At 39.1% G+C, this 24997-nt stretch overlaps 1 protein-coding gene across 1 annotated transcript; it reads left to right on the top strand.

Moving 5' to 3' along the window:
• The first annotated feature begins 958 nt into the window (after nt 1-958).
• On the top strand, nt 959-24771 carry Smp_033540 (putative carbonyl reductase). The gene is made up of 9 exons (XM_018788621.1): nt 959-1026; nt 2964-3004; nt 3053-3146; nt 3177-3358; nt 3391-3503; nt 3535-3660; nt 14250-14388; nt 16738-16801; nt 24527-24771. Exons 2-9 carry the CDS (start codon nt 2990-2992, stop codon nt 24625-24627), a joined length of 834 nt encoding a protein of 277 aa, XP_018654145.1. The 5' UTR covers nt 959-1026; nt 2964-2989; the 3' UTR covers nt 24628-24771.
• Nucleotides 24772-24997: the final 226 nt, after the last annotated feature.

Genomic DNA, 24997 nt, shown 5'->3' with positions numbered 1-24997 from the left:
AGAGATTGTTTTACTGTATTTGTTTAACTGTATCAGTTTCACTTCTTGTTCCGCTATCCGCCTTGTTTGGTTCGAGCTTGCTCACGCACTGCTTATTTGCTTGTACTCTTTGGCACGTCTCGGTATTCTTTCGATACCACGAGATCGCCAATAAATATACTTGATCTGGATTAATAAAGCTTTCTGATTTACGAGCTATTAAAGGAACCAAGTCGTTTTTGGGCGCGTAAACGAATTGTAGTGGTGATCATAGTCCGCCTTCGACTCGACATCCACTACACATCCTTCAGCAGTTTACTTTCGCCGTGAATGTTATGCGTACGGGTGGTCTGAAAAGGGATGGAATTATGCATCCATACTTTTTGGAACTCCTTAAACACACCAACGAATTCAATCCAGTTTCCAATACGCCTGCTAAGTATTATGCGTTAAAACGCCTCACTTAAGTCGACCGAAATGTCTCTGGAACATAAGTCACTACAAACATTACTCGTTAATTACCAAAAAACAGCTATTTCATGCGATAATACTTCAGTAACTGAAGGAAGGACTACAAACATTTGAGAATTACGGGTTACTCGTCATGTCGTCTTAATTCTTGCAGAAAACAACGATTCACACAAATTCAGAGTATCTTTTACTGATAATTTATGCTGAATACGCAGTTTCGTGGACCCCCACAAATTTTAAACAAGAAGAGAGAGATTCAGTAGGGTAATTGGCATCTCAGGTCAAGTTACGAAGCAACAAAAGAGCCAAATTATACACTACAAAACAGAGTAAGCTAAATAAACGCTTTTGGCATTGATTTTGCGAATTTACTACAGCCAAAAACGACGCAAATACAAGAAAACCTGATATTCGTGGAACCCAGAGGACAACCAACCGACCCTCAACAAATCAAGTACGGAATGACCGCCTCGTGTCAGGCCGTTCAACGTTGCAAAAAGGAAACGGCGGGCAGGTTTGAAAACGCACTGACTTATTTACCTTGCCTCTAAATAGAGTTTTGGCATAAAAGCTGATGTCAGTTCGTGATGAAAACCATAAATCTAGTGTTTACCCTAACAATCAACTTTAAATCATAATTCTAACTGGTTTATAAGCCTCTTTCGATCCTAATCAGTAGGTGTTCTTTCCCAAGGTTACTTAAGCGTCGTCCATAAAACAGTCTCACCACTTACATGACCTTTCTGTCTTCGCTTCCTCTTTCATGTAGTAAAAGTGGCCTTTCGTGGTTGACTCCAAAACTTTGGGATCTTTTTCACTAAAATTAGACGTTAAAAGTTTCCATGCTAATAGACTATGTTTATAATTCACAAATAGGATTACTTTCTATACTATCGTAGAATTAAAACATAACTTTTTTGGCAGCCTTCGTCAACGTAAACTTGGCCTCTAAATCCGGTTTTACTGTATCAGATAAAATAGTCATAGCTTGTAATTGGTTGGTTATCAATCAGCTTAGTTATTATTCACATCTAAAAAGTAAAGCAATTATAAACTAAATCAGTTAACAGATATATGTATCTCAAGCATCTGATTGTTGAAGACATTTAGCGCTTCCAATTCTTCAGGGAGCTGTAAGGTAGATAATCATCCCTTTGATTATCAAGTATCATCGCTTTTAGTAGCAATATCATCTGTCTCACATTCACTGGCATTTCAGCAACGGTGGTTGGAAGTTTGTTCATATTTACATCTATTTTTTAGTAAACTATGAGACTGAATATTGCTTCAAAGCAACCTTACTCATCCCAAATTGCTCTGTTACTTTGCATCGAAGTGCCGGATGACAATAACTGCTTTGTTTGGACCTATACAAAGCTTTAGAAATGACAGAGTTATTTTCCTCTTGAAGAGTCTAGAGTTTCTGATAGCTTAAACTTAGGGTATTCAGCTTGACTGTACCCACCCTACACTTCTGCGACATCCAAGTTCAAAGGATCATACAAGTAATCAGACTTTCTGTTTCTGCCAACAATGAGCGGAAATAACGCACTTGCCGTTTAGATTTATCCGTGTGCAGGGACAAGGTGCTCGCATTATAGCAGTTATTGTATCCAGTGGCTGGACCAGGTCAGACGCACAACTGAAATCATCTATAGGATGATGATTAGCCCCCAAATGTCCTGGTACGGCCGAGAGTGGGGAGCGTCAGCTCTTTCTCTCTCGAGATGCTCTCACATGGCCACGTGCATACAACTACTACCAGGAAAGTCCTACTCATTGCCTTCTCGCATCGGGAGTATTGTTTACAGAGTTGAGATGACGAAAAGAGAATGTTCAGGGCTTTAACCGGGTTGGTGAATATGGAGGATCTATCTACATGAGTTGAAAAACCCTGATTCCAAACTAATGGTGCACATGGACCTGGGATCTTGAGAAGACAAATGGAGTATGAACCTATCATTGGTCACTGGCTACCATGAGACTGCATCTCCTTACGTTTCCCCCACTGCCTTGTGGATTAGACGTTTAGGTAAAAGGCTCGGGGTGTGGCCCCCTAAGAAAACCACCTGTTTCGGTTCGGGCAACCGGGCAGTATCTCACCCCTCACGCAGATCGAATGATTTTTGTGGCGCATATCTATTTGGTGCCTCCTTGTACTAATGTTTATGTTTAAATAAATAAAATAAATAGTGCTTTTGTAGAAATGTAAAATAGTTCAAAACAGAACGTTTAACAATCAGCCAATTGTCGTCCATATCCACCTTGTTCGTTAACTCGACATTCAGGTAAATGTATTTCTGATTAATAAGGCACTTGATCGCTACAACGAGGATCTCTTTTCTAACCAATCCATTACCTAGTCTGCTTCAAGAGAATGTTCTTGTTGATAGTACTGAAACGCTAGTTAACTACGATTCTGAATGATGTCAACCGAGTATCTTTGCAAATAATAACCTAATTCTTAAAGTCGTACTGTATTTTTCATGTCTTCTGTTTTTCTAAAATTTCAGACCTTGTGATATCCTCAAAAAGTGTAATGAAGCTGGCATTTGTTGGATGAGTTTACCCAAAATATAAACAATATATCACTTCTCTTTAGGTAACTGGGTCAAACAAGGGCATTGGATATAGCATTGTTGAAAAGCTTGCAGAGTTTTACGGAGCATCAGGAGAGTGGGATATTTATCTAACAGGTGAGAAGTTGTTAGTTCATAATTTAACAGCTCGCAATGTTGAGCTTGGTCAGGAAGCTGTGAAGAAGCTCAGTAACAAGGGTTTGGATGTTAAATTCCATCAACTAGATATAACGGATCAAAATAGTCGAAAAGTGTTCCTAACATTTGTAGAGAGAAACTATCCTAATGGAATCAACATTGCAGTGAACAATGCTGGAATTGCCTACAAGGTTTTTGTTCTTTTACTTTATATTATTCAAAGGCTAACTCCGCGGCTCCCTTTGGCGAACAAGCACGAGTTACGGTGAACACCAACTTTACATCAACTATTGATTTCATGGAGGAGTTCATTCCTTTGCTGGCTAAACATGCTAGGTACTATTTTATATTAAATTATATTTTTCAGGGTTGTCACTGTATCTAGTTCTATTTCTCTGACCAGTCTCAAGAAACTTAGTGATGATCTGTACGGAAAATTCGTTAGTCCAATAAGTCTTTTGGAACTTCGAAAGCTCGTCTCCGAGTTTGTAAAGTAAGTCATTTTATTATAATTTAGGCCATAATAAATTAATAGAGCGAATGGTTCAACCAACAATCAGGATTACCATAGTTACATCAAATAAACTGTCATGTCACTTAGGTGCAACTTTTTTGTATATAATCCACAGTGAGTTGCTGGAATAGCATTCTGTTAGGGTATTTATTTATTTCTTTATTTAAACACATAAATATTGGTACAAGGAAGCACCAGATACATATACGCCGCACAAATTTCACTTGATTTGTGTGAGGGCTGTGATACTGCTCGGGTGCCCAGATCGAAGCAGGTGGTTTTCTTAAGGGGCCACACCCCGAGCCTTTGACCTAAAGGTCTGATCCACAAGGTAGTGGAGTATCGTGAGGAGATGCAGTCCCATGGTAGCCGGTGATCAACAGTTGGTTCATACACTATTTGTTCCTTCAGGATACTGGAGCCCATGTGCACCATTAGTTTGGAACCAGGGTTTTCTAACTCCCCTAGATGGACTTTCCGTGTCCACCAACCCGGTTAATTCGTCGGACGTTCGCTTTTCGTCCTCCCAATTTCGTAAGCAACACCCGTGGTGCGAGAAGGCAGTGAGTAGGACTTCCCTGGCAGAGACTATATACGCGTGGCCATGTGAGAGCATTTCGAGAGGGAGAGCGGACTCTCCCCACTCTCGGCCGTACCAGGGCATTTGGAGGGGTACCTTTATGTTCTTTATGTAATTGGAAAGTGCATACAAAATCACCAAGCTCTTATCTCAGTCTCTTTACGTAATCGATTTGATGTGTAGTAGCAAAAGTAAAATATGATTGGTCAATTGGCGTGGACAAACAGGCACTTCGCCTGCGGACTACTGAATATGTGACATTCTTTCCTGTCATTGATTTCTACTCCGGACTCACTGAGCGTGACTGCTTGTTGTTGTATTGAATAAAGTATTATCTAGTGTAATCTGGTTCTCTATTCTGAGTTGTGCATCCTGAATCTTGTATGACATGGCTAGCATCTTTATCGTATTGACATAGTATTGTAGAATACGTAAGAGTGAAAAAATATGTGAAGCCATCCGTTATATCGCTATAAAAAAATCCGTGTAACTTATAGCGCATTTGTCCCAGAATTTCCTGATTGTTAGCAGAACCAAAGGGATGTTCCATTTTTTGGGAATTACTAACCTTCATGCTTCGTACCTATCCATAGTGGGTCATAAATTGTCATCAAATTATAACCAATATGGAACTCTTATCACTGTTTAATATTTTAGGAATTTAAATGCCCCTTTAGTTGTTTCACTTTAATTTTGATAGAGTTGGAAAAAAGTTTATTGTTTTAGTCACCTAATCTGTTTTTTTTAAAAGGTTTTGTTGTATTCCTTACGTTGACAATTATTATTTTTGTTTCAAATCAACGTGACTTCAAGATCCCTCAACTCCCAGGGGAGAATTTAAATGGTTTAAATGATTTTTTATGGTTAGCGTTTTTTTCATCAGGGTTGTTTTTATGGAATGAGTTTGCTGACGCTATGCCCAACCCTCCTTTAACTGGGGTTGAACCCGGGAGCAACCCTAGAAGGGCTAGCTAGTTCTTTCTCCCTTTATCATATCCTTACATGAAACCTTTTTTTACTACCACTGAAGTAACTGCTTCTATGATTTCGGTGTTCATCTTGTCTTGCTAATGAGGTTTAGCAACTTGGACCGATGCATATCTGTGCCTGGTCCTACGCTGCAGATGACTGACAGACATTTTTCAAGTACATTATCGAATAGCAACTATCCTACAACCAATTTCGGTTAAGCCCTTCTATTAACTTACTTTACAGACATTGTCATTTGGATAGTAACAATTTGCATATATCTTTGTACTGTTATGATCACTAGAGCATATGACAGACTCTAGTTAAAACGTTGATTACTTAAATATCATTCGATCATTCATCCTCCTCTCCATATGTGTATGCACTCAAATCCTATTACTAGCTTTTGCTTTGTCTTGCTGCGCCCTTATACAATTTGACTATAAATTTGTCTATGTAATTGCTCGCGCTCGCTCACTCAGTCAGTCAGTCAGTTACAACATAGAACCAGGCACATATATGCATCGGTCCAAGTTGCCATACCTCGTTAGCGCAACAAGATGAACACCGGATTCATAGAATTAGTTAATTTAGTGGTGGTAGTACATAAAGAAAGATTGTATATAAGGATATAGTATAGGAAGGAAGAACGTTATGAAGCAATTTTAATCTCAAGATTTAAGGTAAGACAAAGAGTGTATACACCTACGCCATTGTGATCGATTCTGAGCCATGTCACACAGTCTCTAACCATTGCCTACGATAGTCACGCGGATCCCAACCAAGTAGTCTGCATCTACCAACATGACTCAGACTAGAAGTTGGTGACTTCAAGCATTCATGCCACGTTTTGGTTTGGCCCCCCCCAGCTTTCTTCCAACCATCCCCAATACTAGTCAGCATTGCGCGTCGCGGCAATCGGTGTTCAGGCATACGTAACACGTGGCCCAACCATCTCAGTCGATGAGCATTCATCACCTCATCAACTGATTTACCATCATCACCTAATACCCTGTGTCTAACCTCACTAGTACTCACCCGGTGATCCCAGCAGATGCGAGCAATATTTCTAAGGCATCTGTGGTCAAATACTAGTAACCTACGAGTATCTTCTACTCTTAATGGTCATATTTCGTAGCCATGAAGTACAACAGAGCGAATCGCAACAAAGTATACTCATCCCTTAATTGATAGACGGATATCTCGTCTTCGCCATAGGTGACGTAAGTTGGCAAAAGCCAAACGAGCTTTTTGAATCCGTGCTGAGATTTCGTCAGACACCAACCCATTAGGGCTGGTCAGACTTCCAAGATAAGTGAAGTTGTCGACGTGTTCGACTACTTCACTCCCTATCCTTAGTTCAGGTGTTGACGCAGGCCAATCCTGGAGTAACAATTTACATTTGGATGGAGAGAAACGCATCCCAAACATCCTGGCATTATTACTCAGTTCTAACAAAAGACTGCATTTTTCCAGCGTCTTCACCAAACAGGACTATGTCATCTGCGTATTCTAAGTCGATAAGTGGACCTCCTGGTAGATCAATTCCTGAAAATTCAGTCGACGAGAGTGTTATTTCCAGCAGTAGGTACATGATGAAGTTAAACAAAGATGCAGATAGTGGACAGCTTTGCTGGACATCACTTGAGGTTGTAAAATCAGACGACAGTTCGCCATAAGCTCTCACTCGACTGCTAGTGTTCGAGTAAAGAGCCTTCATAAGGTTTATGTACTTCTGAAGCACACCTTTCAATGACAGACACTGCCACAGAACCTCTCGGTCTACAGAGTCAAATGCTGCTTCTAGGTTAAGAAAAACTATCTTTGTCTGATGCCGATAAGCATGCCTGTGTCCTAAAACCTAACGAATAGTGAATATGTGGTCGATACAACCACAACCAGGTCTGAATCCAGCCTGATTTTCTCGTGTTCGCAGTTCACGAGTCTTAGTTAGGCGCCCGATAATTATTGAGGCTAGTATTTTAGATGCTATATTAGTCAAACTAATCCCTCTATAGTTATCACGGGATGATTTTGACCCCTTCTTATATATTGGGACAATCAGTGATTGTGACCAGCCGGATGAGATTACGTCCAACTCCCAGATTTTAGCTAAAATATTAGTCAACCTAATCGTTAAGTTTGGACCACCATATTTAAAGACTTCTGGAGCCAATCCATCCGGACCAGCTGCTCTTCCTCATTTCAGATTAGCTCTAGCATTTTAAACTTCAGCTAAAGTTGGGGGACCTACATCAATGTTCCGTTCAGACTGTTTGGGAATGGTGGGCAACTGTAGAGTAGGTGAAGGCCAACTAAACTGCTCCTTAAAGTGTTCCACCCATCGTTCTAAACGTTTGGGTTGAGAGCAGATAGGGGTTCCGTCTTTTTCCGAGATTGTCTCACTTACACTTTACTTCTTAATTCCGGTTTCTTTTATTAGTCTGAATAGTCAGTCAGTCAGTCAGTCACAACGTAGAACTTCGTACGTACGTACATCAGTTCGAGTTGCCATACCACATTAGCACAGAGATGCAGTTGTTGATTCAAATCCCATAGTGGTAGAAGTAGTAGGAGTATAATCAGAAATCCAAAAGATTAGGGTTTGAAGAAGTTATTGAAGGAGTATAGTTCAGTGAAATAAATTTGGAAAGAGAAAAAGATAGAGACACGAAGAATTCAGAAGATTAGGATTTGGGATTACACAAAGAGTGGATGCACCTTCGCCATTGCAAACGATTTTGAGCCATGTCATTCAAGGTCTCTAACCATCGGTTGCTATCATCTCGCGAGTCCCAACCAGGTAGTCTACACCTACCAACATGGCTCAGTCCAATTGTCAGTGACTTCATTGATTTGTGCCACGTTTTGGTCTGGCCGCCCCTAGCTTTCTTCCAACCTACTCCTACACCATGAAACATTGCACGTCGGGGCAGTCGGTGGTTGGGCATACGTAACACATGTCCCAGCCATCTCAACTGATGAAGTTTCACTACTTCGTCAATCGATTTGCCATCCTTACCTAGTACTCGTTTCCTAACAACTGCATTACTTACCCGGTGGTCCCAGGATATACGAGCAATGCTTCGAAGACACCTGTGATCAAAAACTAGTAGCCTACGAATATCCTCTACTCTTATCGGCCATGTTTCACTACCATAAAGTAGGACGGAGCGAACTGCTGCACAGTAAACCCGTCCTTTGGTTGCTAGACGGATATCTCGCCTACGCCATAAATGACACAAGTTGGCGAAAGCTAGACGAGCCTTCTGTATCCGTGCTGAGATTTCGTCACACACCAGACCACAAGGGCTGATGAGACTCCCAAGATAAGTGAAGTGGTCTACACGCTCAACTACTTCACTCCCTATCATTAGTTCAGGTGTCGCTGCAACCCAATCCTGAAGTAACATTTTGCACTTCGAGGGAGAGAATCGCATTCCGAACATGCCTGCATAGTTGCTTATAGTGGTCAGAAGACTCTGCATGTTGCCAGCGTCCTCACCAAGTAAAACTATGTCGTCGGCGTATTCTAAGTCAACAAGTGAGTCTCCCGGTAAAAGTTCAACTCCTGGAGGTTTAGCTGATGAAAGTGCTATCTCTAAAAGTATGTCAATGACCAAGTTAAACAAGAATGGGGAGAGTGGACAGCCCTGACGAACACCACTTGAGGTGACCAATTCTGATGACAGTTCGCCATAGGCTCTAACTCGACCAGTTGTGTTCGAGTAGAGAGCCTTTATGAGGTTAATGTACTTCTTTGGTACTCCTTTCAGTGACAAACATTGCCATAGAACCTCACGATCAACAGAGTCAAATGCCGCCTTAAGGTCAAGAAATACTACTATTGTGGGACGTCTGAATTTGTGTCTATGTTCTAGGACCTGACGTAGGGTGAATATCTGGTCTATGCAACCACGTCCAGGTCGAAAACCAGCCTGGTTTTCTCTAGTCTGCTCTTCACGAGCTTTGGTTAGGCGACCTAGTATTATTGAAGCTAATATTTTAGACACTATATTAGTCAAACTGATCCCTCTGTGATTGTCACAAGAGGACTTTTGTCCTCTCTTATAGACTGGCACAATCAGCGATTGGGACCAGTCAGATGGAATTACGTCCAGTTCCCAGATTCTACCTAAGACCTCAGTCAATCTCACTGCTAGTACTGGACCACCATCCTTAAAAATCTCAGGGGTCAACCTGTCAGGGCCTGCTGCTCTCCCTCGATTTAGATTTCCTATAGCTTTTTCAACCTCGCAGAGGGTTGGAGGACTTACATCAATTTGCCATTCAGGACGACGGGGATCGTGGGTAATTGAAGTGTGGCTGAAGGCCAGTTGAACTGATCCCTAAAGTGTTCTGCCCATCGATCCAACCTCCTGGATTGAGAATGAATTATATGCCCATCTTTATCTGAGATGGTTTCACTGATATTCGGGTTCCTAATACCGGTTTCTTTAACGAGTCTGAATAGCTGCCTACTGTTACCTATTGCCGCTGCCTTTTCCATCTCTCTTGCTTTCGCTACCCACCACTGTTCACGATCATTACGTAGACTTCTTATAAGCCTGCGCTTAAGTTGACTCCGCTCTTCGTTATGCTCAGAGCCAGGTGGGATGAGTTTACGAGCATCTATCAGTGCGGTAGATGCTGCCGAGATCCATTGTTTCTCCCTAACGTTATGGTTTACCTTATTAGCGGATATCACTGCTGATTCCACAGCTTTTCGGATGTCATTCCACGCTGCCTCGGGGTGGACACAACTTACATGGCTGCCTAACTGTTTTTCTAGTTGTTCCTGAAATATATTCTTAGCTTGCTTATCATTAAGTAGAACCCTTAGAGGCTTCCCTGCAGTGTCTTTCCTACGTCCAGTAAGACGCAGACAAATACGTGCTCGCACTAGAGCATGATCTGAATCTAAGCATGTGCCCCAGAATGAGCGACAGTCTTCTATCGAGCCCCTCCATCGGTGGCTGATAGCGATGTGATCTAATTGGGTCCAACATTGGGACGAATTCGGGGGTCGCCATGTCAAAAGATGTTTTTCCTTATGCTTAAAGTTAGTATTTGCAAGAAATAGGCGGTTATCTGAGCATAGCTGCAACAGACGGTCGCCATTATCTGTTCTTTTAGCCATGACACCATAAGATCCATCCAGGTGTCTTTCCCTTTCACTTAGTTTACCTACTTGAGCATTAAAGTCACCTGCTACTATTACTACATCAGAACGCCTAGCTTTTCGGAGGTCAGAAAGTTTCCTGTAGAACTCATCTTTTATATCGTCTGAGCTGCAGTCAGTGGGAGAGTAGGCAGAGACGACGAAGAGTCAACGACGAGTTTCCCTATCTTTCCGAGTCCTTACTGATCCGTTTAGTCGGACAGCGCATAGGACTTAATGCTATACCTACTCCAGCGAGGCCACGGGATTCAGCATCAGGGCTTTCAGATACACGAAGCGTGTATCAAGATGGTTCTTCATTACGACATAGTAAGGTCAAATGAATGACACTACTCGGATCTTGTATGCGCGTTTCGGAGACGCAGCACACATCGATGGTGTAAGATTCTAGAGTCCTAGCTAATGAAGCCTGTTGTCCTATTTGGCACAATGTTCGGACATTAAAAGTTCCTACATGTAGTTTAGAGCGTGGTTTCAGGAGACCAGGAATAACGTTCCGTGTACTCGAATCGTTTGCCCTAGCGGTGCGAGGTGATAAAAGGACGTGGGAAGGGTTAGTCGTGGAGATAAGAGTGTTATTAGGTGTAGGAAGGATTTGAAAGTGACCAACTTGGTCTCGTGTGCAGTTATGAGTATGAGGGCTAGTATCACTTCCCGGCTGCCCACATCGTGGAAGGGTATTTCTTGAGGGACCTGAAAAAGAAGTTGGATTAGTGTTGGTCATAACGACCTGGGAGCGTGACCGCAGTGCCCAAGGGACAACTGCTTGAGGCCGGTCACGCACGGCCTTTTTGTGGGGGATTTTTGACGTGTTAGCTCCGTTCTTCAAAGGACCTTACCGCCGGAGACGGAAATCCGTGGGATAAGGCGAGGTGTGCATTTTTAGGGTCGACCTTTTCTAACCCCACCCCTCCTTGTGGGAAGGCAGCATCGCTGTCATGCTGGTTGTCTGAAGGAAACACCTTACTGCCGTCACACCTCTGTACAGTCAGCAGTACGACTTCGCCTTCGGACATTGGGATTGCTGCTTTTAGTCTCACCGCTCTTCAACCGACCTGTCTGGCATGGTAGGACCTTGAGGAACGATTGTTCCAGCCAGCATAGCCCGATTGGATCATCACGATAGGCAAGCCCGACCACCACGTCAAGGTAGCAGCAACGGTCGGTCTGAATAGTTGCCTGGTGTTGCCTACAGCCGCTGCCTTTTCCATCTCTTTTGCTTTCGTTGCCCAACACTGCTCACGATCGTTCCTTAGACTTTTAGTTAACCTACATTTGATTTGTTTACGCTCTTCGTCGTGTTCAGAGCCTGATGGGATGAGTTTACGAGAATCCATCAGTGAAATAGACTTAGAAGAAATCCACTGGTTTTTTGGAAACCTATGGTTTAAATAACTAATAGATGTTACTGCTGTTTCCACAGCTGTTCGTATATCTTTCCAAGCAGTATCTGGGTCAGTCTCGTTTACAGAACTGCCTAGATGTGAACTCAGTTGTTTCTGGAATTCGCATTTGGCTTTCTCGTCTTCCAGTTCAATCCTAATGGGTCTTCTTAGTGTAATTTTCCTGCGTCCATTGAGGCGCAGACAAATGCGCGCTCGTATTAAAGCGTGATCAGAGTCTAAACAAGTATTCCAATACGAGCTCACTGATACTTACTCATGTAATTTTAACTCTATGGCCTGCGTCATTTAATTATAAACTGTAGTTACAGCTTCTCCTTGCCTTCTGATTTCATGCACCGTTTAGATTTGTATTATAACGTTTATCGAGGTGAAAAATTAGCGAATCATTGCACTACAATTGTATGAGTTTTGAGTCATAAATGAATATGACACATTAGAGAACTGATCTGCTCTCTACCTTCGTTCAGTCTTTATTCACTGGGTTGGATGATGTTCGTTAATGTCTTGATTGCCGTTTATTGGTTGATGTATCAACCGGTTAGTAGTTCTGAAATGGTTGAGAACACTTCACTTCTACCTGAAGTTTGTGCTGATGATGTCGTTCAGAAGAATGACGAAAGCTCCACGACCAAACCATCCAGCTTAGAGAACAAAACTCCATCAAAAGTTTAATAGTTCATTAATCGTATTAGGAATATAGGTGAACTAATCTATAATCGGACTAGAGAGTAAACATGCAACTGCTTTCCTGCCATTACGGTCTGATCACATTTGACTTAGCATAATTCAACACAAGAAGACAACCTTTTGTTTTTTTCTGACATAACAGTGGCGACAGGGTTGGTCTACAAGCTTCACCCTTTCTCGTTACAACTGCCTGGACCCAGTTATAACCCAGTTTTCAGTTCAAGTTACCACTGAAGTCCAGGTTTCAGGTATAACCAAACTCATGTTTTTCAAGTCTCAGTTAGAGATCTAAAAAATTGTTATTTTCAGTCACAAAAACAAAATCGGTCTTCCAATTTAATGATGTGTTCAATAAATCTCATTTACTTCTTATCAGTTCATTGAAAGAATATGTGCTCAAGTAACCAAATCTGGAATCACTCAGAAATTATATATATATATATATGTAATCTGGTAGATTTCCATCTGAAATATAAGACGGTTGCGATATAGAGAAAGAGGTCATCAATATCCTCAATAAGATAAAATCTGGCCAATGTTTAAATATTCTTATATCAGATCCCGGTCATCCTAACGATCTAATCATGTCGAGTGACAGTCAAAATTATTGTGAGACAAATGTTATGAGATCCTAAAATAAAGCACAGCGACACCAACCAAATCACACTCGGTGGAGAAGCTCTGGAGGAGGCGGAAAGTTTACGTACCAGAGCTGCATTATTGATAAAGAAAGAGAATCTGATACGGATGTGAAGCCACGGATTGGCAAAGTAAAGACAGCATTCCTACAGTTGAAGAATATGTAGATCTCAAAACAACTGTCAGCCAAAGTCGGGTTCAGGATTTTCAGTGCAAACATCACGACAGTTCTGTTGTGTGGAGTTAAAACTTGGGGAACTACTACATCAAGAAGGTACAGGTATTTATAGACAATTGTCTACGCACGATACTCCAGGTTTATCTACCGGACACAATCAGCAATAACCTACTGTGGAGGGCAGCAAACCAGATGAAGAGGAAATTAGGAAAAGACGTTAGAGGTGGATAGGACATAAATTGTGAAAATCATTAAGCTGCATCACAAAGCAGGTCCTATCTTGGAATCCTCAAGTCAGAAGGAAAAAAGGCAGGCCGAAAAACACAGCTCCGGAAGTCGGATACAGACATCAAGATCATGAGTAGCACTTGTGAACCACTGGAAATGTAAGCCCAGAACAGAGTGGGTTGTAGAATCCTGGTCGGCCACCTATGGTTCACGAGGGTTAGCAGGCGTAGGTAAATGAGTAAGTATGAAGCTTCTATATATTATTCATGGCAGCGAAATCATCGAGTAACTAACCTTGTGTTATCCTGTTTACTACTATCGCCGGTTGTATTTGTATCAAAGGTGGCTGTTCTAAACAGTTGCGGCTGCAGTCAATAAATTTACTTATCACTGGTCAAGCAGTGTGAGGGGTGTTGGTTCCTACTAAAGCTTTCACCGAATAACCAAAGTAACATGGGTATTTCGATAGACTGAAAAATGCAAACCTTTATCTTGAACTACCAGTGTAGATTGGCTTCTTTTTTTCATATATAGGAGCGATTATCGTCCATAGTATATTGTTTCCTAAATTTATTTACTGTTAAATTCTTAGTACTTTTATTTTGCGAGGTAACTATGTCCATCTAAATATTGTAGTAGTATTTAATCCTTTTAGCTTTATTTATGGAGTAATTGGTTTTTGTTCAAACCTGTAATTAGGTCTGCTGAGGATGGTACTTATTCTGAAAAAGGTTGGCCATCAAATGCTTATGGTGTGTCTAAAATAGGCCTTACAAAGGCCTCATTTATTTTTGGTGAAATGCTGAAAGATGATCCAAGAGAGATTGTGATAAATTCGGTTAGTTTGTTTTGTCGATATTGTGATGATTCATGTTTATTTTTGTGCAAATCGTTCTTATCTTGGGATTAGAATAGTATTCGTTTCGTAAAATAATATACTAAGTAATCTAGTGATTATATACAAATTCATTAATAATTCAAATTAGCTATATTTATCCATGATGAAGTAACTGATTATCTTGTTATTATGTGTTGCATACTTTCTCCAAAATGTGTGAAGCCGTAATACGTGCTTGTAAGTCTTTTTGAGCCGTAAGACTTGGTTGTCGTGATCTTATTGGTTTGTTGATATCTTGGCGTTATAACGCTCGGTTTTCCCATCTATATGAATGGAACGTTATTTTATCTTAGACGAATATCTACACCAGATACCCTTCCAGTGTCTGTTCCACGGGACATCAGCACAACTCAGATCAAGAACCTGTGACTATCCTGACTAAAACGTAAGTATATTTCCACACCAAAAACCGGCATACACAACAATAATAACAAGGGTAGGGAAATATATAACTCACCTAATACCTTTCAGACTATCTACTAGTCTGACTAAGCAGATGATCAATCATTATTTTCCTCGCCCATACATCACTTAGTTCTTGAGATTCTAAAATAAATGACCCAAGCATCATAACAACCCTATTTGTGTAATTAAATTGCACAAAATTTTCGTCGCATTGTTATAGAGAGTTTTATTAGAAACTTTTATTGCGTTTGAAATGAACTGTTGTTTGGATTTGTCAATGTTCACGGGTGCAGTTTTTTCCGTAAATTTTTCCACGACATTATAAAATCGATTTTGGCTCTTTATGTATTAATAATTGGATGAATGTAAACACTATACTATTTACTACTGAAAAAACCAACGATATCATGAGAGTTTATGTCCACATTCGTTAAGATTAAAACGAACAATTCGTTTTTAAACCTTATTTATCTTTGATAGTCCTGGTTTTGGTTATTTCCCTGAAGAAACTCAAGTGGATTTGTCGGATGAAACGCTGCAATTTTATAAATATCAGTTGGCTAAGGTTATTTCAGACATAATATTTACAGATAGTAAAAGCATTAACTTAGCAGGAAAATTCCCCTATATAAAGCAAAAATAGTCTGCTAGAGTTTTCTAATAATATTGTCACATTTTAAAACTTGACTATTCTCATTAGTTTGCTTTAGAAACATCTGTATAAAATTTGGATTTAGAAATTTACCTTGGGTTTGTAGAGAAATGGTGCGTGCTCCAAATGCGGCTCACCATTTTCGTGGGGGCTAAGATTTGATTCCCATTTATATCAGATGAATGACTGTTGTCAACATATACATCCTGTCCATCCTCGTATGTAATGCATCACTTAATCCGCGTTGATGAATAACGGAGTCGAATGAGTCAAATACGAGGATGGATTTCGAATACATATATTTTGTACATTCATTGATCTGGACAGGAAATCAGAGGGATAAAGCGAATATGAGAGGGCGAAGCAAAACAACACCCACTGGAGATGCCGGTTAAGCCAATTCGCTTTAATCAAGCGTTAATCAATATTTATAGTCAGATAAAAATAAATAGACATGTGATGAATCAGATAAAAAGTGTACACACACATACGCTCATATAAAAAGTAGTCAGGGTTGATAAGTGACTCAAGATGGATAGGTAAATTGGCTTGTCCAGAAGCTAAAATAAGGTATATGTGCTTAACATATCAACCGACACTACAAGTTATCATGTATAATTTCTGGATTGGTAGTCAATAGTATCCATTCTTTAATTGCAATCAGAGTAGCATAGAATGAGAAATAATTCAACCAAGTTATTTGTTAGATTTAGTTATATAATGATGAATTGGTTACCACATCATATTATATAAATTTATCGTTCTTAGTTAACATAATAATCTCAGTAGTATAGTTATCCTTTGTCTCTAGAAGCTAACAATCTGTATTTAACTTCCACCATTTTCTTTAAGTTTGATATTTTTTTAAGCTCTATATGTTTATGGTTAGTTTTTAGAGCATCTATTTATCCTAATTTCCTAGTTAATTAGTTCTAACGAAGTGATCTTTCAAATGCGAATTGTTTGCAGTTTCAACATGTACACCTATTAAGGGAAACAATATTCCTATCCCATGTACTTAAATTTGATTCTTAAGATTATTTTCTGTCGAATTTATGTCCGTGAATGTTTTTCTACGTAATGATCACATACGTAATAAAACAATTTGTTAATGTTAAAATTTAAATTCGGTTTTTTAAAAGTTGGTTTCTAGATTAAAAATAACAGGTTTTCATTACGCTTAATATAAACATATCAAAAGAATTCATTCTGAATTTTTTTTAATCTGACAGTGTTGTCCTGGTTATTGCGATACTGATATGACTAGTCACAAGGGAACCAAAACAGCTGATGAGGGTGAGTGTTCAACCGTTTCTTTAGTCAGAACCCGTAAACGTTGGCATATATTTTGTCTTTTTTATTTTTGTGATTTAGTTAATACTTGAGGAACTTATTTACACTCCTCACGCCAATAGAAAATAGATATGACTGGCAGTCGTGATATAGACAGATAAATGATTACCAAAAAGTCACTAATAACACAGGTGTTATTTTCGTTTTCTATCATTTTTGTAGTGAATACACATAACATATGTAACCAGTTAGTAAGCTTATTTACTTATTTTACTTATTGTGTGTGATAGGTTTAGTTATGATAAAAAGACATGTTCTCTCCAATATACTACCTACATAATTTTGAAAGGACCGTCCGAAGTACCTCTTACACAACTGCTAGCTTAAAAAGTAAACAAGGCAAATCTATCCACTCTAACAAAATCCATGAATTTAATATTGCTAACTTCGTTAGTGTTGTCGTGGTAATCACACGATTAAGTGATCTGTAAAGTCTAGTGATGAAGATCCCAAGTTTTTCTGGAAATGCATGGAATGGATTAGAAACTTCAATTTGCTAAGGGCTACTGTATTTGCCTTGTTCTCATAATCATAGAAGTCTGCTTACTAGAATCGACTCAAGGTTACTTATAACAACATGGAATAATCAAATAACAGTTGTTAGTTGTCGAAATTACAGTAGCAGACAATATCAATAGTAGGACGAAAAACACCAGAAATCTTAGTTTGTATAATAAAACACGTTCAGTGAATACAATTGAATCTGGAGTAACTTATTCAAGTATGTATAAAATGCAGTTATAACAATAAATTGAATGTTATCAATTCATGTAAATACATAGAAACATTATACAATAACTGGTAGACATAACACTCAGTGTACTCAAAATGACTGAGGATAAAGTCTAATCTCGTTCGCAATTTCGATCTTGCACGTAACAACCAAAAACATGAGGCATGGGTCATAATTAATGCTATCGTAGTCTGTGATAGAAAGAGTGTTCCGTTCTTTGTCGCTTTTGTTGTCTTACATGAAAAATCTAAAATTTTCAGTGACGCAAACTCCACTCCACCATGCTACGGTGTCAAGTGTAGCACAGTCATTCACGATACGAGAAAGACTGCAACTCAGCAAAATTCATACCTCCAACTAATTCTGTTATGGAAACTATTTCAAAATATCTACGAGTGAGTGACCAAATAAACTAAAACATAAATGTAGTTACTGATCACTATGCACTTAGATAACAACATATTGTTTATCTCCAGTCCTCAACAGTTATTAGAAATAAGACTGATCCCTAAGAATCAGTAAGCATTATAATACAGTATACAGAAGAGAAATGGAAAAAAAGAGAATAAAGACAGAAAATGTAGACCTGACAATCATAATACTAGTAGAATGTAGTGGAAGTTCCACAGATTTTATGTAAATGACAAAACGGACATAATATTATTAAATTAACACTTAATTATAGTATTAATGTAGCATGGTAATTTAAATATTTTGTTACAATAATTAAAATCACTAAAGGAATTGAATGATACGATATCAAAAACACTTGGTTATAAAATAATGAAGACACAATAAATCATATCAAATACGGGAATTTTTTCAAATAAAAGATCAATTAAATAAAAGGTTAATTATTGATTTTTTTGTGCAAAGAAACCTATCTTATCCTTGTTTTTAACGTGACCTCACAACGTTATGATTATTATATTTTCATAGTTGAAAGCGTGAATCAATTGAAGCTAGACCACCAGGGTAAACCTGGAGGCTTTCAACTATGAAAATACTAAATCTCCACAAAACCCCTTCTGATATTATATTTTCATTGAATTAATTTTTTATTTGCGAAAATTTCCCCCATTATTGTTTATCATATCGTCGAAATTTTACACGTAATTATTTCTGATATCATTTCATTTAATTCCTCCAATAGTTTTAATTATTGTGACAAAAATATCTTATATATATAGTAATAATTATCTTTTTGCGATGTCCTGATGAGTAGAAAATTGTATTTCCGACGTTTCGTGACTTAATGTAAGTCACTTCTCCAGGGTAAATACATAAATAACCTAAATAAATCAACATACGTTTATGTAGTGAAAAGAAAACAAAGAATATTTTTGTCATGATTTCTCTTATTACAACCCAGCTACTCTTATTACTTAGTATTATTGGATACTACTTCACTTGACAAGCCTCTATATCAGAACACGATTGAACAGAAACGTAATTATATTCCAAATAAAAAGGGTGAAAATCACAATGAGAAAAACATTAGTATATTTATAATTTCTACATGAAAAGAGTCTTCTCCAAGCATCCACTAGCGCTGATTGGTTAAGAAATAGTTAATTGGCGTGCTCCAACGCAATCCTGCACGGAACATGCTTTATCTTATGTATATTCCTCTAACAATTTTTAGTATAATCAAAATCATAGCAGGTCTAAACATGTCAGCGGCTTGTTAATTTTGGTTAAGGTGATTTCGAATGAGGCATCACCGTGTTTAATTGTGTATGTATAATGGTGGGTATAAAAATGCATAATTTGTACCTGAGTCCCATCACCATTCACCTAGACCCTTCTCCCACCAATCAAAAGCGTCTTTCTATCCGGCCAATAAAATGCCTATTATCGTACGCATAAAAGTAGGAGATTTGGTTCGCTTTTTTCTTCAGTGCAATTGACAATCCATATAACAACCCTAACGATACATCGTCCGTTCCCATAGACTAAGGAATGGATTTCCATTCATCCGGACCGTTATAGAACACCACTTTGTTTTCAACATTTCTTTCCTCATTTCATACAGTCTAGCATGCAGCCAGTAGCCACTCCTTAAAAATAAGTTAAACGCACAACGCAACACAGGACATTTATGATTGAGGCTGAACATCATCCTATGCGTTGTGCCACGAAGTTCGTGTTATTTTGCATTAAGAGCATTTCTCGTGGGTTATTTTTCGGATTGTGGAAAAATGTTGGATTGTCGTCTTCAATATCGTTCTTGTTAGAGTTGGGTCTACACAAATTTATGTATTAAAGGAAGTTCACACTTGCCGTTCAGTGTTTTTCGTATATATTAGACAAAGAAATAGTCGAATTGTTTTAGAGGAGATATTTTATGAGTGACTTATTAGTTAAACGCAGTAAATGTACCTCTCCCGAAGGAGATTGCATATTATATGTATTCTACATAATTCAGTCAGTCAGTGGTCTTGAGTGCTGATAGAGGTATGGGAGTGGTTTTCACTTCCCAGTTGCCCACACCGTAGAAGGGTTCTTCTGGAGGTACCTGAAAAAATAATTGGGTTACAGTTGTTCTTCGTGACTTGGGAGCGTGACCGCAGTGTCCAAGAGACAACTGCTTGAGGTCGGTCACACATGACCTTTTTGTGGGTAACTTTCGTGTTAGCTCCGTACTTGTTGGGACCTTACCGCCGGAGACGGATATCCATGGGACAAGGCGTGATGTGTATTTTTAGGGTCGAGCTTTCCTAACTTCACCCTTCCTTTGTGGGAAGGTAGTATCACTGTCATACTGGTTGTCTGAGAGATACACCTTATTACCGTCACATCTCTGTACAGTCAGCAGTACGAATTCGCCCTCGGACCTTGGGTTTGATACTTTTAGTCTTACTGTCTTTCAGCCGACCTGTTTGGCACAATAGGACCTTGTGGAACGATTGTCCCATCCAGTATAGCCCGAATGGTTCATCACGATAGAGAGCCCAACCATCACTCCAAGGTGGCATCAACAGTCGGGATTTTACATAACACATGATGTGCTTCCAAAAACTTGGTAGATAGTGCATTGTCTCTGGTGGGACTGTCGTCATTGATGGAAAATCCCACAGGTATCCCTGACGAAACACTATCTTAAAAAAAAGACTAAGAACCTGCTAGTCAACTCGGAAGTTTCTCTTTCCGTAAACCTAAATGCTACTGGCGTTGCCTTCATGAAGGCATCTAGTGCCACTGTCTCGTATAGAAACATACCCTTCTTACTGTAATTGTAGGTAAAATCGATATCTATGGCATCGGAAAATCGACGAGCTACATTGTTTTGATTTAATTTTGGAAAAAATGTACTATTGCAGAAAACCGTTCACTTCACAATGTGCCTCAAAATTGCATACGGCGTAGAGATAATAATCAAGGTTAGACTGACCTGGGGTTTTCTATCGTTCAAATAAACTGTCGCATATCAAAAACGTCTTTAGTGATTATTTTATTTCCGTAACTTTTATATACGAAATCGATGGCAACAAAAGCTACAGGTCCGGATATCAATAAAGAACGAATCATTTCCTTCTGTTCGGCCGTCAGGCAACAAAAGTGAGGGTCTTTCTCATAGGTGATACTCAGCAGCTCGTGATTGTGACTCATTGACCATCTGGATACTGCACTGAAGCTTTCTATCAGCTGAACAAATACATAGGATTCACGAACACTACCAACATGATGTCTAGACCAACGGATAAGACTTTGCTTTGAGATAAATATTTATGTCGCTTGAGTTGTTGGTCGCAGAGGGTAACAACTACGCTGAGTAAAACTGATATTCCTGATTAATCTTTTGACTGAACTCTCGAATTGGTTTTCTAGGCTCTTCTAGTAACCCCCAGGCTAAATTTACACGACAACTTGAATACGGGAGAAAAAGCGCGAACTATAGAAAGAACGCTTTACTCAAAAGTTAGTTTATGTACACAAAATCGGGGGTATTTATAGCGTTTCAAACGGCTCTGAACTTCTGGAAGGTTCTCTAACCCTACCAAACATGGTAGCAGGATAGGTAATCATCCAATGAGAAATGTTGACACATGGATCTTCACTTTCTACATGTTTCTGAGATACTTTTATTCGATGCTGGCTGAATAAAGTGTTTGCCAACCTTTCCAGGGCCCCTTTGGATATTTCCGAGAAATATTCTGGGTCTCCCCAACACCTTCCTTTTTTCGAAAAATAAGACTTATTCGGGTCTACTTGCAGCTCGATAACTGGTCTACCGCGGCGTTCCGAAATACCTGTTGTCCTCCGACTATGAACGTCCCTGGGGGTTCCCCTGTCATTGGGTTATCTGCAATTATCTCCATTTGGTGACTCACTCGTCTGTCTATAGCGGTCAACGTTCTTTTTTCTCTGTGGATTTGGTTGATGTATCTAATACACCTTCCAACTGTCCCACGCACTTTGTACAAAACATTTCCCATTCAATGACTCCAGGTTCCTATCGATTTATTCCAAGGTATGACTTGATGACCACTATATCACCCACGTTAAAACTCGGGATAATTTGATTTTGTCTGCGTTCATCCATTGGTTTAGGTGGCAACATGGAGCCGAGTAAAGTTCGAATACTTCTTCCGAACATAGCTTCATCAGGGGACTTTCCACCTGGGACTATAGGGTCAGGCCTAGTTTTATAAGCTGTTAAGAATTTTCTAATTACCTGACTTGTCCCCCATCTCCTTCTTTGAGTAATGCTCTTTTGAATGTATCAACAAAGCTCTCTGCCTGTCCATTTGATTGGGGGTGATAAGGTGGAGAGTGTTTATGCGTAGTTCCATTGATGCTGCAAAAGTACTTGAATGATTCTGAAGTGAATTGTGAGCCGTTGTCGGTCACCAAAGTCTCCGGAACTCCAAGTTAGCTAAACAATTCAGATAACTTGCTGATCGTTTCACTGGCTGTGCAATTTGCCATAGCATAGATTTGTGGCTATTTCGTAAGTGCATCTACTATGACTTAAAACAATTTTCCTCAAACTGGGCAGGCAAAATCTGCATGTAGCCTTTCCCAGGGATTATTAGGCTTATTTATTGTTGTGGTTCATATTTCTTTAAACTTCTGGTTGATTGCAGATAAGATGAGCAATCGCGGCATTTTGTTTCGATATCTTGATCCATTATAGGCCAGTAAGCAAAGCTTCGAGCCAACAATTTCATCTTGTTGATGCCGGGATTTCCACTGTGGAATTGTTTCAAAACCTTTTGGTGTTATGTTGTCGGGAAATAATACATGAGTCAAAAATCATGAGTGAGTCCCGTTGGCGAAAATATTGTAGCAGGTCCCCTTGAAAACGACGGTTTGGCCACTTGGTGAGGAGATAACCCCTAACTTCTCTTAATTTCTTGTCATCTTTCGTAGCTTCTTTGATAGCTTTAAACGTAACTGGTAAACCATCCACTGCTTCTTTAAATTCTCGTTGTACTTCTGTTTCCGTCTCAATTGCTGCCACCAAAGTATCTTCACGTTTCACTTGTGAACCAATCAGTCTGGACAAGGCATCAGCCTGTCCAAAACTAGTAGTGGGCTGGTGCTTAATCTTGAAGTCATAGCCCAAGAGTGTGGTTTCTCACCGTTACAGTCTGTTTTCGTCATATAGCGGAATTCCTTTTTTCGACCCAAATATGGCTAGAGATGGCTTATGATCAGTTAAGAGCGTGAACTGATGTCCAAATATCATCTTATGAAACTTCTTTACAGCGAAGATAATTGACAATACTTCCTTCTCTATCAGACTGTAGTTACGTTCTGCTGTAATTAACGATCTAGCTGCATGTGATATCGCTTTCTCAGGTCCATCGAGGATGATGTGAGAAATAATTGCCCCAATGTCGTAGTTCGAAGCATCTGATACTACCACAATAGGTAAGGATGGACTGTATTGGGTAAGCGACAGATCCGAGACTAGTAGTTTGTTGATTTCCTCAAAAGCAGCCTGACAACTTTTAGACCAATCCAATTTTATATTCTTTGCCAGAAGCTTATTTAACGGGGCACATAAGGGATGAAGATTAGGAATAAAGGCACCATAATAGGGTCCCACAGAAGGGTCGTAGTGTGGGGACATCCGTCGGTCTAGGCGTAGCTTCCACTGCCCGGGTATTCTCTGGGTCTTCCTAACAATTCCTGAACCAAATCCTTCACCTTTATGGGTACAATAATGAACATTTCATTGACCGGATAAAATGTCGCTTTTGTTTGATGGGAGAATGTTGGTAGGATGCAGGGAGCTTAATTAGCTAACATTGAGTTGTGGTGTAAATGGAATAAAAGTATCAAAACATTTTTTTCACAATCATTAAAATTGGAGTAATTAAACGTCATGGTACTAATATTTGCGTGTAGTCAGTTTGAATTACATAAGAGATATTCATTTATTATTTTTCTAATAATAAAATCGATGTGTAAATCCCTCTTCAGCCATCCTGTTTTGATAATTGATTAACAAGTTTCTTATATGTATCAATAATTTTGTTGATAAATGAACCATTAAAAAGGACAGAAAACTGTCGTTGCATACATACGAACATTTGTGTATTCATATTCATAAAATATTTAGTTTGCTTTATTGTGCATCACAGAACTATTCAACATCTTATAGATTCGTATAATTTCGTCTGCGTACCTCTTTTTCTCACAATATAACCCAGCTACGACACTTCATATTGAAACTAGCTGTCAGTTGCGCAAGTCTCAAAATTGTAACTTCTACATCTTTTGTCGGGAAATAAGTCTTGTTGAGTGTTTTATTTTTCAGAATATTTCCAAATATAACAAGGCTTCATTTTTACGAAGGATAGCAGTATGTCTCTGAAGTTTCTTTTGGTCATTATCTTGTTTGTATTTTTTGAGAAATTTCGTCATCTGTCATTGATTCGCATTTGATTGATACTAAGTTTTTGTTGTGTTTATTGCTTTAGGTGCTGATACACCTTTCTATTTGGCCACTTTACCTATTGGATCAAAGGAGCCAATTAATCAATTCGTTTACGAAAGGAGGGTGGTTAAGTGGTCCAAATGACCTTCAGGCTACTTTTACGTTTCTCAGAAATGTGAATAGGATGTTATTAAATCTCAGTAATATTGACTAGATTTTTTATTTCGCAATCTGAATCACAATATTTTCTCAATGTTATTCCTCTACGAATAGAAATGTTCCTTATCTATTACTGCGTTGTGCCTTGGTATATCACATGTTATCAATGGATTTATAACTTTTTGAGTTTATCTCATTCGTTTCACTGAGATTCATCCCCATATTAAGAGTTCATTCCGGCCGAAACATATGATTTCAGTGTGCTTTTTACGTGGTGTACCTTATTTCTTCACTGTATGTGATCGTTTAAACATCTGTATTGCTATTTGAACATGATTCGTACTACTTAACGGTG

Source organism: Schistosoma mansoni, chromosome W (assembly GCF_000237925.1).
Source record: "Schistosoma mansoni strain Puerto Rico chromosome W, complete genome".
NCBI lineage: Eukaryota > Metazoa > Platyhelminthes > Trematoda > Strigeidida > Schistosomatidae > Schistosoma > Schistosoma mansoni.
The sequence above is the reverse complement of the archived record's forward strand: the minus strand, read 5'-3'. Positions and strand labels throughout refer to the sequence as shown.